This window comes from Carlito syrichta, unplaced genomic scaffold, assembly GCF_000164805.1.
Source record: "Carlito syrichta isolate Samal-C Ts95f unplaced genomic scaffold, Tarsius_syrichta-2.0.1 Scaffold302089, whole genome shotgun sequence".
In the NCBI taxonomy this organism is placed as follows: Eukaryota; Metazoa; Chordata; class Mammalia; order Primates; family Tarsiidae; genus Carlito; species Carlito syrichta.
This window is the reverse complement of record NW_007246185.1, coordinates 921,848-938,577: the sequence shown is the minus strand read 5'-3', so window position 1 is coordinate 938,577 and position 16,730 is coordinate 921,848. Positions and strand designations below refer to the sequence as shown.

Genomic DNA, 16,730 nt, shown 5'->3' with positions numbered 1-16,730 from the left:
CAAATTGTACTCATATACAAAGCTTTTGGGATGAAAAAAATAAGTCCACATATGTGAGAGATGGTACCTCTCTGCCTTTCCTCCAAGTTCAGTTGACAATACTCAGGGAGACCAATGTGACCTGAGTATTTTCATGCGGTAAGCAGACAATTACAAAGCAGCTCGCATGGGCAAATCAGGATGCCAGGGGTGCTGGAGGTGAGGAACCATGGTCCTTCCACGCTTTATGCGAAGGCAGAGACGCAGGCACCTCAGCACTTTACAGAACAAATGGAGATGCTGTGATGAGATACCAGGGTCGTCCTGATGAGAACGAAGAAAAGGGACATTATCCCAATAGAAGAGATGAAAACAAAATTAGGAAGAGGTGGAGAGGGATCAGGAAGGCTGGTCTTACTAAGTGTAGCCGGAAGGGGCTGTGCTAGGTTCTTGTTGGAGGAGCGACATGGGAGCAGGGTGGGTATAACAAAGCTAGCTACGTCATGGTAAATGACTGGAGGCTTGCAGGTTTGAACTTTGTGGGCGAGGGGAATCGTGCATGAAGCTGGAACCTAGGGCCTTTGTTGTCTAGTGTGGCTTTACCATGTTCGGCGCCATTTTGGGAGCCGCCCCTCTAGCTGTTCCCTGTACCCTTCAACTACTGTATGTGAACATTAAGTTAAGGATTCTATAAAATGGCTGGCTTTTACGATTTAAGGGTTTACTGTGGTTGTTATTCACATCCTGCATCGAGCCCTTGTTTCAAACTCTTAAACACCCCTGCGATAAGTGGGGGAGTTATTTCATACCTCCTTTTACATTTGAGAGAACCAAGCCTAGGAAGGCTGAGACCTGACCAGGGGACCCAACCAATCAGTGAAAGGATGAGAAACCAGTGGGATCCTCATTATGCAATCAAATGAAACAAGAAGATAGTTCAAAACGATTCTCCTGGCCCGTTTCTGAGTTAAGTGGGGCTGAGTTCATAGAACTTTACACCTTGGGCTGCAGTGGAAGGTGGTTTGCTGGTAAAGTCATTCCAAAATGAAATGGAAAGCTACCACACTGCATTGAATTTTTAAAAAATAGATGCCGAAGATTCAAGTCGTATGCCTTTGGTTGTACTAAATTACCCTTGCCAGAGTCTATTTTTAGACTCTAGTTTCCCACCATGTTTTTTAAAAGAACCATTTGTTTAAAAAGCAGGTAGATAAATTCGTTGATAAGGAATTGGATGTTTGAGGACTTTATTCTTAACATATTCAACATAAAATACTGACAACAAACAATAGGGGGAAAGACTTCTCAGCAAAGATCTGGAATTCAAAGTATCACTCTGGTCACACACTACAGAGAAAACAGTCAAGCGAACAAAAAACAAGGGTGTGTAACAGAACTTTTCAGTTTAATGACTTAATTAAGAGCAAACCAACCAACCTTCTCTTCCACCTACAGAGAGAAGAGTAAAAAATGAATCAAGAATTTCTTTTTGTGAATCAGCTTAAAAACAGGAGGGGGAAAATGGGAAGTGGGTACAACGTTGCTAATGGAATGCTATAATGAACAAGGTCAAGGATTTAACAAATTCTAGGTCTCCACATGTACCACTGAGAACCGTATTGTTAGAAATATAAATGCATAGAGATATAAAGTATATGGATTAAAAACAGACCTTGCTATAGTAACATATATATAGCATGTCGCCTTTCTCTCATTGTGAGTATAACAGTATAAAGAGTTTGCTCTCTTTTGCCTGGTCCTCCTAAACACTCCACTCACCCAACTTGGGTCAATGTTGACAGCTGCAGGACAGAGGAGACCCCACTGCTGTCGAGATTCATCACCTGGTAGACCCCACCTATCCTCCATGCTGTGTGTTCCCAGGACTCCAGCAATTGATGAATTGCAACTTATTAACACCACAGGCAAGTCTGAATACTTGAGATCTAGCTAGAAAAGGTAGGAGAGACAAAATAAGCAGGAATTCATCAGAAAAGCAACAGGAAGATTTAAAAATGCTTCCAGTTCAAGCCAGAATTAAGGCAGCTGTTAGGTCCCACCAGTTTTGCAGAGCTGTGGATATTTTGCTGTTGTTCTTTGAAAAAAGAAGAATCTATCATAAGCACGTTCATTTGAGGAAAAAAAACCGTGTTTGTTAACTTTTTGCAGCCATCCTCAAGTTACTTTAAATTCTGTATGTTGCTCAGGGGCAGAGCATATGCTGGTTAGGATGTATTCACAGCTGATGCATCTCCAAAAAATTTTTCATGAAGGCGGCTAGTTTCTGAACATCTTCGATCGTGATGGCATTATACAGAGAGACCCGGATGCCGCCTACAGACCTAGAATGAACAAACATCCAACCATTAAGGACAAAAACATCTTATTTAGCACCAGAACGACTCTTTTTCTAGTGACTAGTGAGAATTGTGGCACCTGAGACCATCATGTCCAACCTCCCACTTGAAAACCCCTGACAGGTGGTATGGAGCTTTACACGTCTCAGTCATCAGAAAACTCTCCTTTATGGCAGTGAAAGTTCACCATGCCCACATTCAACTTAGATTAATTCAAACTATTCACCCTGGCGAAGAAACAAAACAAGCTGAGGGGAAGAAAAAAAGGTAAGTTGGATGAAGATAGCGATTCTGCTCGCCGTTCATAAGCCTGCCCTGATAGTGCCAGCGGAAGGGGTATGGGCTGTCGCTGCTGTTCTCGTGTGTTTATTTTTCACAGGGCATGCAAGACGAACTACTCTATCTGATGCTTGGCTGGAGTAACAGGGATGTTCTAACAAAAGAATGGAGTGGTACTGGTCTTGTGAGAGGTGGGGTAGCCATCTCTGCCCTGTAGGCACAGTTTAAGCAATTTTCAAAGGTAATTTTGACAAAATCCCCATGGAAAGACATAGCTCCACTATAATCACAGACAGGGAAATGTGCAAAGGGTCCAGAAACAGCAGGAAGATGGCATATCACCATGACAGCTGGTTTTGCCAAACAAGTTACATAATAGCTACTCCAAGCTGAGCAGGTTCTTACATTTGTTTCATTTGAAAAAACAAAGCCAATTCTCTGTCAAGCTTGTGGACTGGAGATATACTCACCTATGCCCTTTCAAGGAGATCATATTGAGCTCAAGAGCTTTGTCAAGAAATCTTTTTTCTAAAGCATCATCTCCTTTGGCGCTGCCAATGCGGAACGGAATATTCATCTTGCTTCTATTCTGGGATTCCACCAAACACCTGAAAAAACATGTTTATTATTCCAGCCACTTTTGTGAAATGTATGGGTTATCATTTTGTCATGGACAAATCAATAGGTTTTGTTTTTTAAAAAACATTTTCTAAATGCAAACAGGAAATTTTTTTTTTTTTTAATTGGAGTCTCATTCTGGCACCCAGACTGGAGTGCAGTGGCACGCTCCTGGCTACCGCAGCCTCACACTGCTAGGCTCCAGCGATCCTTCCGCCTCAGTCTTCCAAGTAGCCAGAACTACAAGTGTACACTACCACACCCGGCTAATTTTTGATTTATTGTAGAGATGAGGTCTCGCTAAGTTGCCAGGTGGGTCTCGAACCCATGGGCTCAGGCAATCCACTCACCTCGGCCTACCAAAGTGCTGGGATTACAGGCTGAGCCACCAAGCCTGGCTGGAAATTTTTTTAAAAACCTGCCCCAGGACATTTATAGTTTACTTAGGGAGACCAGACTCTTGTATATGGAACAATGGGCTGGCATCCACTTATATGACTTGTATTTAGTTTCCGTAAGCCTTAATTTCCTCATCTGAATAATACCTCCATTTCGGACTACTTGTGACGGGAATAATACCTCCATTTCAGACTACTTGTGACGGTTCAGTGGTACAACATGTATATAACACATGTAAGCCACAAAGCAAATGAGAATGACCCTTTTTTCTCACAGCTTCAGGGAGAAATAAGGTGGTCATAACAGTGGATGTAAAGCAAAAATAATGAGCAGCACCTTTCAAAGGAATATCACCCTGTACTGTCCCAAACTGTGTGAGCTTGAGCAAGTTACATAACTTCTGCTGTGCCTCCCCTTTCTCTTGAACAGTGGGAATAATAATGGAACCTACCTCAAGCTGTCATAAGGATTAAATAAGTCTGTTTATAGAGAATTTTCGTGGCCCATTTAAAAATTAAAAAAAGAAGTAGAGTCTAGTTTTCCATCTTTTGAGCCTGGGCTGGTCTTCTGACTTGCTTTGGCCAAGAAACTGCAATAGAAGTGACTCTGCAACTTCTAAGCCTAGGCCTTAAGAGGCCTCATGGCTTCTCTGCTTGCTCTCTTAAGTATTGCTGTTACTTAAGCAAGTCTGAGCTAGCATGCTGGAGATAAGTGTCCCAGCCAATGGCTAACAACAACTGCCACACATGTCAAACCACTTTAGACAGTTCAGCTCCAAATGAATTACCAGATGATGTCGGTCAAATGAGGCATCCAGAGACCAACAGAAGAACCACCGAGCTGAACTAAGCCCAACCCGCTGACCCAGAAAATCATAAGCAAAGAAAATGGTTATTGTTTTAAGTCATTAAGTTCTGGGGTGTTCTAGGATGCAGCAATAGATAACTGATATAATTTAAAACAGTGTATGTAACATATTAAATGTTAAATAAGTACCTGTTAAATACGATAAATGTCTTTTTATTCCTAGCACCTTGCATAAGGTACATATAGGCTCTCGAAAATGGATAATAAGTGAATTTCTGTCTAGGAAAGATTAGTATTTAATTTTACTTTCTGGATTTAGAAAATAAGCAGCCAAAATTATTTTCCACTGACAACCAAAGGAGACAAATGGAAGAAGAGCTGGCATGTTACTCTGGAATTTTTTTTTTAAGTACAAGTAGTAACTCTCTCTCTTTCACATTTCTCAAGTACATTCTATTTCATTCTTATACCTCTATAGGTGTAAGCCTCATTAAAATTAAACAGCAAATGGCTTCCAATATGAGGGTCCAATCATAAGAGATGGAACAACAAAAATTACATTAAAAAAATTAAAAAGAGAAAGATTTAAGAATCTGTATGTACAGTTCACTCCCCCACCACCAAATTTACCCATCCTATCATGAAAACAGAAGATACTATGAAGCAATAATGTCATAAAAGATAGAAATTGAAGATCAAGTCTCCATGTAGCAAATCTTTATGCAGTACCCACGGCATTATCTCTCTATTATGGGGCTGAAAGAAAAAAAGATTAAGGGGAATTAACTGCTCCCAGTCTAGCGAGAGATGGCTCTGTTGAGGATTCCAATTATACGTGGGACGTGCCATAACAGCAAAGGGCTGTGGAGGGAGGGAGCCAGGCAAGTGACAGGTCTCAGAGAAGGGGATATGGGCATTGTATAGATGGATGAGAAGGGAGGTCATCTGGGAGAGAACTGCATGTGCAAAGGCACAGAAACCACCAGCAAGTTCACTGACTTGACTGGAGTGTTGGCTTCCTGGCCACGGTGGCTGGGAAGACAGTCAGGTCTGGGCTGTGAAGAACCCTATGGAGTATTCTCTTCCGGGAACTAGATTGGATCTTTGAGTAGTGAGGAGCCATCAGGTTTGCACAATAAAGTGAGGTCTATGTTTTAGAAAAATAGCTATGACACACAGAGGCGATCAGAGGGGAAAGAAATTGGGAGGCCGAGAGACCAGCTAGGAAGCTAGAAAGCTCTTACAAAGAACTTTCTAGTGTTCCATCATCTAATATGGCCACAGTAGCCTTGATGACCAGACATTCTTTCCCCATCTTTAGAAACCTACATGGGAACAACCAGATTGCACAGATCTGAAGCTATCATGTGTGAATGAACACTTTCATTTCATACCTCAGTGCCATACACCTGTTTTGAATTTTGTATTATCGTGTTTGTATATTTATGCTTTGATTCATAGTAATGCCTCATGTTATAGAACTGGTGTGCACTGAACACAAACTTTAAAGAAAAAGAAAGAAATGGCTGGAGAAAAAAAAAAAACCCAAACTTTCTAGGTCAAAAGAATTAGGGCTTGTGCCAAGCCATGGGCACTGGGGAGCTTCAAACATAGGCAGCACATTCAAATGCCAGCAGCACATAAGCAGTCACATAAACAAGTAAGACAAGCTGGCGAGGAAGGCAAGACACCAGCTCTCTCTGTTGCATACTAAACATGGAAGACTATTCTTTACTTCCACAGAGCAAGTCTCTCCCCTTTTTTTCTTAAAACATGGCCCTCCTTGTCAAAGCTTTTTTCCCCCCATTTTCAGACACACATAGATTATGGCATAAGAAACCCAGATCTTTGTCCTCCAATATCCAACGTTGGCTCAAATTGTTTTTAATCACAGGGTGAGCCCCATCGAGCACCATTATGGGCTGGGTCTGGCCACTGCTCCCCAGTGTATAGCCTCTAGAGCTAACACTAAACTTCAGAGGCAGCAGGGTCTACTGCCTGAGTGGGTTGAGGAGCGATGCAGGAGGAGGGGTAAAGCTGACTGAGAGGCCTGGAGGGGTGTGGGATCGGTTGGGCAATTCTAGGGCTGCAAAGACTTAAGGAGTGACGTCTGGATGGGAGCTGGGGCAACAGCGTGCTTCCTAAAATCTACAGTGGACCACTGACACAAAAGATGCCAACAGGTGTTCCTGTCAGAGAAATTTAGGAAACACTGTGTTAACAGGTCTTTTTGCTCCTGACTTCCTGAAGCTTCTCATGCATTCCTTGTGCAAATAAGAAACCCCAGGAGGTAAAACACATTGGACCGAAAAGCTCTTTCCATCTCAGGGACAGATGTTCCAGAGAGTCGCTTCCAAGAAATGCCAGGGCTTCCCATGGTATCGCGAGGGAGAAGGTACAGCTTCAGACAGAGTCACCGGTCTCACAAAGGTGGTAAGGGTCAGGGCGCTTAAGAAGTCACAGGAAGTGGGCAGGGGACAACCAGATATTCATTTTACAGTCTGTCCCCTTTGAAGGGATGTGTCAGAAACACAGGGAATGAAGAAGAAAGTGCACGAAGAGAGAAAAGCCCACCAGTTACAATCGGAGGCCTCTCCTTAGTGTCTGGTTTTGTCAATTACAAAATAAATTTTAAAACTGTATACAATTATGAAAATCTAGAGTAAAAATGAAGGTCTGTCATCCCCTTCCCACAGAGGTGGCTACTATTTGTGGTCTGGTATGCATTCTTCAGGATCTTTTTAGATGTACAAAAAGTTGGTAACTTTCCATTTGTCCACGAGGTAACTGTATTTCTTCTGAGTTGTTTACTCATACTGTTAGCAACTACCTTCTGCTCCCCTTTTTATTCAGTGCATACATAAGTGTATGTATATATACATATATGTAGTATTTACAAATATAATTGGTGGGTTTTTTTTTTTAAGGCTAATAGACACATCTTTTTCTACACTTGCTTCACCCCCACTTTGGTCTGATGACACATGGTTATCTTCCTGTATCTGCACAGCGATCTGCTTCAGCCCTCTCAACACACGTTATTCCACACCATCAACGGATCCTAATTTCTTTCATCACACCCCTATGATGGGCACATGGGCCGTCTCCGGATTCACACCATCCCATTCTACATTGGAATTGCTGGCACATCAGCAAGTACACACACCACTACACCCAGGGAGAATACATATAAAAACCCTTGGTCAAAGTGCATGTGAATTTTGCATTTTGATAGGTGCTACAAACTTTGCTCCAAATCTCTCCAGATTTATACTCCCAGCAAGAGTGTGTTTGTTCCCTTGCCGGCACCAGATGTTATCAATCTTTTTGATTTCTGAAGATAAAAGTAAAACCTATCTTATGGTTTTAATCTACATTTCTTAAGGAGCTAATGAAGTTGGCAACTTTTCATTTGTCCATGCGACAGTTGTATTTCTTCTGAGTTGATTGCACATATAGTTAGCAACTACCCTCTGCCCCCATTTTTATTGTTATCCTTTTTCACTTTTTTTTTAATTGGAGTCTCACTCTGTCACCCAGACTAGAGTGCAGTGACCGTTCCTGGCCACCACAGCCTCGACCTGCTAGACTCCAGCGATCCTTCTGCCTCAGCCTTCCAAGTAGCTGGAACTACAGACACGTGCTACCAGGCCCAGCTAATTTTTGATTTATTGTAGAGATGAGGTCTCACCAACTTGCCCTGGCGGGTCTCGAACCCACGGGCTCAGGCAATCCACTCACCTCAGCCTCCCAAAGCGAGGGATTACAGGCTGAGCCACCGAGCCCGGCTGTTATCCTTTTTCATTCATCTGTGGCCTCTTGCCTGTATTAAGGCTAGGAACCTTTAAATGTTATATACTACAAAATCCTTCTCATGTCTGTCATTTGTTTTTAAGTGTGTTGATGATGTCTTACAACGGTTAAATTTTCATGCAATTAAATATATCATTTTTTACTTGATGACTTCTGAATTTTATGGCCTCTTTAGGAAAGTCTTCTGCACTCCTAGACTTAAAAAGCAGCACAGGTTCTGGAGCGAACCCCTCAGGACACCCCCACACTCCCAGGTTCATAACCTGGTTGATCCCACTTCCCAGCTGCAAACTTATCCTGTCTGAGCCTCTCTAAAATAAGCTTAATGTCTACTTCACAGGGTTGTGATGACAACAAAATTCATTCATATGTGGAAAGTGCCTAGGACTCTGCCCGCTTCATTTTATTTCAGGGTCTTCACTAGACCCATCACATGCCTCTTTCTCTTTATTCTAAGGTCTGGTTCCCACATAAGGTGACAAAGGGAGCCTCAGATCCAGTACGAAATCTGTTACTTGGATAGCTTTAAAATAAGAAAATTAATATCTATTATGTGTTAAGCACTGTGTGTCTGGATCCTAATTGTTTTGTGTAATAATAACCACAAATAATAATATTAAGAGCTAACAGGTAAGGAATGTTCCCCATGTGCCAAACGCTGTTGCTAGTGCCTTTTTTTTTTTTGAGTTGGAGTCTCACTCTGTTACCCAGACTGGAATGCAGTGGCACGATCCTGGCCACCGCAGCCTCGACCTTTTGGGCTCCGGTGACCCTTCCGCCTCAGCTTTCCAAGTAGCCGGAACTATAGGCATGTGCTACCACACCCAGCTAATTTTTGATTTATTGCAGAGATGAGGTCTTGCCAAGTTGCCCGGGTAGTCTCAAACCCATGGGCTCAGGCAATCCACTTGCTTCGGCCTCCCAAAGTGCTGGGATTACAGGCTGAGCCACCGAGCCTGGCCGCTAGTGCTTTATACAAAAAAATTAACCAGCACAAGAGCCCATGCTCTCAATTTCGGCATTATACACTCTTTATTCACGTATACTTTCATTGAATCTTCATGACAGTCATAAGAGGTTTGCATCCCTATTATGTCAACTGTACAGATGAAGAAACTAAGGCTTAGAGCAGTTGGGTCATTGCCCAAGGTCACGTATTAATAAATGACAAAGTGGGGCGTCTAAGCCCAAGATGCTCAACTCCGGGTCAGGCAGTGCTGCGTGGGTGGTTAGGATATGGAACCAACTCAAGGGTTTCAATGGTTGTATTATCTAGTCTCAGAGTTTCCTGCCAAGGTCAATGGCAGAGCTCGTGCAACTCTCAGCAAACTGCCCGGAACTGTGTTCAGTAAAGGAGCTGCCTTACGAGTCAGGGGAAGTGGAAGGTGGAAGGGGTGCATCTTCTCAGAGACATCAATTAGCAGCAAAGATGGTAGTAAATTGAAAATTCTAGGTTGGTTACTCTATATTCCTCTTTAAAACTGCCCATCTCCCCTTAGGGGTCATGTTGCTGAACTATTTCCTTAGTTCAAAAGAAAAGTGAAGAAATTCCTGAAAACCCAAGTGAGTTCAGGAATAGCTAGAGAGTCTCCAGCTGTCAACAGAGGAACGACACAGTAAAGCCTGCTCTTCATGCCAGTAACAAAGTCCCACAGGACATCGTGAACCCTGGATGACATTTTCTAGGCAGGCAGCCAAGGGGGTGATGAAGTTCCCAGAAAGAGGTTTATTCTGAAGAGGACTCAAGTCCTGGCTCAAGGCAGCTCATAAGTGAGTGAGGAACTCTGGGTGTGAAGGGTGATCAGACTCCCCAGGAGATGACCCGCCTGCCATGGGAGCTCGGCAGGCTGCCTTCCGGAAAAGGCCCAGGATAGGTGCCTGAAATTAAAGGACCTGGGGATGGGGAAGATGCAGGGGATTCCCAAAGTTCCTTCTATGCTTTCTAATTTTGTTTCTAATTCCCTGAATTTTTTTCCAGAGGTGTCACTATTCTTCCTGTCCTGCAACTTCACACCTATACATCTCCTGAGAAATATCTGGAGCCAAAAGCTAATAGAAAAATTAATCCCAGACCGGGCGTGGTGGCTCAAGCCTGTAACCCCAGCACTTTGGGAGACCGAGGTGAAAGGAGTGCCTCAGCCCACGGGTCTGAGACCAGCCTGGGCAACTTGGCAAGACCTCATCTCTACAATAAATCAAAAAATTAGCCGGGCGTGGTGGCACGTGCCTGTAGTTTCAGCTACTTGGAAGGCTGAGGCTGAAGGATCGCCTGAGCCCAGCAGGTCGAGTCTGTGGTGGCTGTTAGTGTGCCACTGCACTCCAGCCTGGGCAACAGAGTGAGACTCCGACTCAAAAAAAAAAAAAAGAAGAAAGAAAGAAAAATTAATCCCTTCACAATAACCCAAGTGCCTGCACTTACACTCAGGTTCTGAGCACTTTTAGGGAGCCAGGGAAGATAACTTATTTTTCCCAGGAGCCTAGAAAATGGCTAACCCAGAGTGGATACGCAGGAGCCATTTGTTGGATGGATGGATGATCGGACGGACGGAAGGATGGGTTAAGTGGGTAGATGATAGGTAGATGGACTGATGGGTAGATAGACAAATAGATGGATAAACAGGTGGAGTAAACATGTCCTCAGACCTTTCCACAGCCATTCCTTTTAATCCCAACACAAGCCATCCCCTCAAGCAGCCCACGCTCTCCTCCCCACACACACTGTACGGTCCTCCCTCAGTGCCTTTGTGGGAGTGGTCCCTGCCTACCTAAAAGTTCCTAAAAGTACTTTTGCCCTCCCCTCTTCTCTGGCCTAATTCCACTCATGCTCAAGGCTCAAGCTCATCTATCAACTCTCCCTTCATTCCCAAACCCAATAGTATCGCCCTTCCAAGCTCCTGCCACATTCTTTAGCCCTTGGCTATGAACTCCTTGACTCTAGCAAGCACTGGCAGTATCCTGGCTTCCCCACTCACACATCAGGGTCTAGCATGGAAGCTTCTCCAGGACCGACCCCCTGCCTGCATGTGCTTCTCTGTTGCATAGAACCACAGAGCAGGCAGGAATGTAGAGTGTGCATTCCTTTTCCCAGACGGCACATGGGGGAGGGACCCAAAAACCAAGGCATCCAGCCAAGTCCAACTCCCCCTGGGCTTGTGGCTAGAGGGCCACTGCATGCCAAGAACTCACAGGAGCAGGCGACAAACATTTTAAGGATAGAAGTGGCAGCAGCATGCTGTCCAAAAAGTACACCTCCACTTCCCCACCCATGGGTAGTTATGGATATGTATGAGGAAGTCTTGGCTAAAAAATGCAATTCTAAGTTAGGAGGGTGGCATCGTTTTGGGTGTCTTCAAGTGGTCACTGAATTCGCAAAAACAGTGTGAAATCCCCAGTGACTATCAGGCAGATATCTTTGTTACAACAGACTGAACCCCAAAGAGTAATGACCACCTTCAGCCTGGTGAATATAAGTGTTTATATATGTGAGTACTATCAATACACACATACACTATCAATACACACACACATGCACACAGCATCAAGTCTGGTCTTTGTGAGCCTCTGTCTACCTTAAGAAGGGAAAAGCAGGTGAAGATACCATCTGTTACGCTTCCCTGTGACTAGGAGCTTCACATCTGGCAGCTTGGTGAGGTATCCATTATAGTGGGTTGAATGGTGGCACCTGAAAAGGTATGCCCATGTCCTATCTCCCACACACCCCCATATCTGTAATTATGACCTATTTGAGGGGGGGGGGGAGGCTTTTGCAGGTGTGATTACATTATAAATCTTGGGATGTGATTATCCTGGATTATCTGCGCAGGGCTTAAATCCAAAGACCTGTCCTTACAAGAGACAGAAGGGAAAACACAAAAAGAAGGCCATGATACATGCAGAGATTGGGGTGATGCAGCCACAAGCCAAGGGCGACCTGGAGTCACCAGAAGGTAAAGAACAGATTCTTAGAGTCTGGAGGGAGCAAAACCCTGTTGACACCTTGGTTTTGAACTTCTGGCCTCCAGAACTGTGAAAATAAATTTCTGTTGATTTAAGTCACCAAGTCTGTGGTTCTTTGTTACAGCATCCCTATGAAGCTAATACGAGACCCATACATTTCCTGTAGCCCTCCCAAGTGCTAGGCCAGTGGTCACATGTTCACTAACCATTCAGCCATGAAAATATTTAAGGAGTCAACTCACACCAAAGCCAATTCCATTCACAAACTTTACATGGGCGCATTTGTCCTGTAATAAGGAAAGCGGTGGACTTTTTTTGTGTGTGTGAGTGGGAGTCTCACTCTATTGCCCAGGCTGGAGTGCAGTAGCACCTCACGGCCATCCCAACGTTGACCTGCTGGGCTCCAGTGACCCTTCTGCTTCAGTCTTCCAAGTAGCTGGAACTACAGGCGTGTGCTGTCATACCTGGCTAGTTTTTTGATTTATTGTAGAGACGAGGTCTCACCAAGATGCCCAGGCTGGTCTCAAACCCATGGGCTCAAACAATACACTCACCTCGGCCTCCCAAAGTGCTGGGATTACAGGCTGAGCCACCGAGCCTTGTCGGACTTTCTTAAAAAGGGAAATAACCCGAAGGAGGAGGGTCAGTAGTGCGTGTCTAACCCAAGGATCTCTAACAGAAGTCTTTAAGTTGAGGCCTTCCAGAGAGTACATGAGTTTTTTCCTAGGAGACACACAGAGAAAGCAGGAGAAGGAATCTATCCCAAGGGGTAAACAGATTCTTCCCCAGGTGATGTCTTTGGTGTGAGAAATGTCACCACCCACTGGGACACAGGTGCGGGAGGGAAGAGCTCACCCCCTGCTCTTGGGGTCCAGAACCATCCACATTCATCAGCACTTCAACATCTTAGAAAAAGGTAAACGCATCCATTTTTCAAAGGTACACAGTATCCACATGGTTTTAAACTCACAAGAGGCAAAATGTGAGAGAAAATCCATTAACTTACACGTAGAAGCCTTGAGAATTATCAATAATCTCATAAATCATTTGGGATTTGATGGAGCTTAGCTTCTCCATGGCTGCGGCACCTCCGTTGTTCTTAATCCACTCCAAGACCAAGCCCACGACATAGATGCTAAAATGAAGGTTAAAAAAAAAAATCCACTTAGTTCAGCTTTGCAAAAGTGGAAACATATTCAAACCATTGTTTACATTGCATTAAAACAGACTTAAAGACATCATTAGAGACAGACAAGAAAAAGCAGGGCATCTGCATGAACAAGAGCATGTCACGAAGTAAGGACTAGGATCGACCCAGTGCTAGACCCTGAGGGGCATTCAGAAAGAGAAGTTTACTTAGATGACTCCTGAGTGTCACATCAGCTCCTCCCTGTTCAGCCCAAGTCCTGTTGCAAACCCTTCATGACACTGGAACATACTTCCCTATGCTCACCACAGGGCAGCAGTAGACCCTGACTCCCCACCCCCACCCCCACCGAGTCAGCTCTTCACTTTTGGAACTTCCAGAGCCACTTGCCTCCTTGTTTATTTCCACCATGACAGGGTGGTGAGGGGAGATCACAGGGTCTGGAAAATGCTCTTAACAGCTTGTCACAGGGAAGCCCCCGATACTGACTGGTTCATTCAAGGACTCCCAACTCAGGGAGACGGTGTCTCCTCCACTGTGGGCCAAGGACCCAGGAGTGTCCACATCCAGGAAGTGGGTTGTCCAGCAGGGCCTTAGGCAGGAATAGCCAGCACCCAAAAGCGTGTGTAGCCTCTCTGGAAGCTTTGGTCTCCAGACAACTCCCTCACTGTCTGAGCAATAGCGGCTGGTGGCAAAAGGGAAGACCCTTAGCTGTAGCTCTCTGGCTAAAAACTGAGAAGTTAGAGGGACAAAGGAGAAGGGAGAAAGTAAGAGAAGGGAATGAACACTCCCTGAAGTCTACTGTGGCCTCAGCCTACTTTATTTTTTTGAGTTGGAGTCTCACTCTATCGCCCAGGCTGGAGTGCAGCAGCATGCTCACAGCCTCGACCTGCTGGGCTTAGGCGATCCTTCCGCCTCAGCCTTCCAAGTAGCTGGAACTACAGGCATTCAGCCTATTTTTATTGATCACAATAACCTCGAGGCCAGAGCCACCATCATCTCATTTTACAAATGAGGAAACTGAGCCTCAGAGAGCTTAACCTACCCAAAGTCACCCAGCTAGTGGCAGAGTAAGTCAGGACTTCAACCTGAGCCTGTCTGAGCCCTTCCAACCCCAGAGCCCTCACTCTTCCCACTAGTACCAAGGCCCTCTGGTTTGCCAGGGCCTTCAGAACCTTGGTCACTAGCTCACCTGATACTGGGACAGTTGGGCTGTCACCAAGCATCACACAGCTGCCAAGTCCAGCTGCTACCGGAGCATACAGCACGTGTGTGCACATGTGTATGTTCCACATATGATCCTGCCCACCTCTCTATCCCAAAAGATGCTCTAGAAATCCCATTTAATCCCAAACTACTCCTTTCCCATGTCTGCAGTCGGCTCACCACTCCACACCCTGCATGAGCCACAGAAGCATGCCCTACCACATGACTGGATCCAAGCAGAAGCAGCCTGTGCCAGGCCACTGTCAAGACTTCTAGAAGACCAAGTTTCACTTTGACCTGCAGCTCTGTCATCCCAGGTTTCAAAGTCATTTCTCTAATCAAATACGAAGTGTAGTAAGGGCCCAGGCAAAGTCCACTGTCAGTACTGACACCCCTCGGTGGCCACCTTGCTCAGACTTACTCCACGTGCTCTCTGGCTTTCTTAATGGAATCTGAGCAGGCAGTCAGGAGAAAGCCCACCCACTTTTAGGGCCAGCACCCTCAGCCTGGGTCTATGAAGTCTCAGTAAGAGGGAGGCAGCTCTGAAAGAAGCAGGCTGTCCTGGAGGCTGGATGACGTCCCTGGGGTAGAAAGTCTTGCCCTCTCCTCCCACCCATGCCTCTGCATAGCACTGATGTCTGGCCTCTGCACCTCTACTTAACACAAGACCCTCGTGCCTTCCAATTCATTATTAGCTCATGCTTCCACTGCCATACAATCTAAAAATCTTTAAAATACAGGGGTGTTAAAATGCTTAGGCAGCTTTGCAACCTGGTTAATTCTCCCCACTCCCAGTGTCTTCACTTCTAAAATGCCACCTACAAACACGTAGGATAGGTTTACCATCTAAGCCTGCCTGTGAAATGATTAAATAAATTTGAGACATGTCCAATCTACAGAATACCATACAACCACTGGAGAAAAATAGGGCCAGACCCAGTAGCTCGCACCAGTAACCCCAGCACTCTGGGAGGCCAAGGTGGAAGGACAGCCTGAGGCCAAGAGAACAGCCTAGGCAACAAAACAAGACCTCATCCCTATAAAAATTTTTTAAAAAATTTAGCCAAAGGTAATGGCGCACACCTGCAGTCCTAGGTAATTGGGTGACTTAGACAAGAGGACTGCTTGAGCTCAGGAGTTCGAGGTTACAGTGAGCTATAATTGCATCACTGTACTCCAGCCTGGGTGACAGGGTAAGACCTTTACTCTAAGAAAAATAAAATAATAAAAATAAAAATTGGCATTTGAGCTGATGACAGTTGCCCATCATGTATTCCTGGGTGGAATTCACAGAGTAATCTATTTGGTAATGTTTAAGTTCCATCTGCACAATTAAACATATGGCTTGGTATATTTGCATATGTCCAGTTAAAGGTCTGTAAGGATACTCAGCAAGCAGTGAATTAGTGGTTACCATGGTGATTCTGCTCACTTGGAAATCTTTGCTAAGAGTATGTGTTACTTTTATTAATTTGTTAAAGCCATACAAAATATTCTCTATGCACAAGGACTGAGAAAAACACACCAGAAAATCCTTTGCAAAACTCTCCCTGACTGCTCTAAAGATTCTGACTCTGCACAGTTTTCTCAGGAATTGGTGAAAGTAACCACCGAGTTGAGGACTTTTCCAGATGAAAGTTCCCAAATCTGGTTCCTCTACACATACTCCCTGGGGGTTCCAGGACTCCAGGCTTCTCCCATACCATGACGAAAGGTAGTTTGGGGCCAGTGAAGTCCTCCAGACGGCCCACAGGCTTAATCTGCATCATCCCATCCCTAAGAAAGGTGGTCTGAGTTACTGGCTAATTTGGTTTCTGTTTTTACTGGTTACTTTACCTCATACTGCAGCTTAAACAAATTTTGTGTTTGTGGGTTCAGTTAGTCATGGCAAATAAAAAACATTTTGTGGGGGTGGAAAGGAAGCTTAGGGATCTTTTTCTTTATCCACCAATTGGAGTTCTGTGTTCCACAGAAGGGTTAAACAGAATGAGCGGTGGTCCTTTATTCTATCCCAGTTTGTTGCTCAGGTTACAGAGCAACTATTTGAAGGAAGTTTTATCCAGCACAGTGAAATCAAAGTTCCCAGGACTCTGGTCATTAGTTCTGATGGGAAACACACACACACACACACACACACACACACACACACACACACACACACACACACA

The 16,730-nt window shown here is 44.7% G+C and overlaps 1 protein-coding gene across 2 annotated transcripts in view; it reads right to left on the bottom strand.

Annotated features, from left to right (window-relative positions):
- Positions 1-1,202: 1,202 nt before the first annotated feature.
- PSAT1 (phosphoserine aminotransferase 1) overlaps positions 1,203-16,730 on the bottom strand; it is a 31,058-nt gene continuing 15,530 nt past the window's right edge. The window contains exons 7-9 of one of the 2 annotated variants that reach the window (XM_008056073.2): positions 13,216-13,344; positions 3,086-3,223; positions 1,203-2,321 (exon numbers count right to left, since the gene is read on the bottom strand). In XM_008056073.2, coding sequence (XP_008054264.1) covers positions 2,216-2,321; positions 3,086-3,223; positions 13,216-13,344 — 373 coding nt within the window. In that variant the 3' untranslated portion in view covers positions 1,203-2,215. The remainder of the gene's footprint in view (positions 2,322-3,085; positions 3,224-13,215; positions 13,345-16,730) is intronic. The other variant, XM_021711367.1, reaches the window with a different exon arrangement.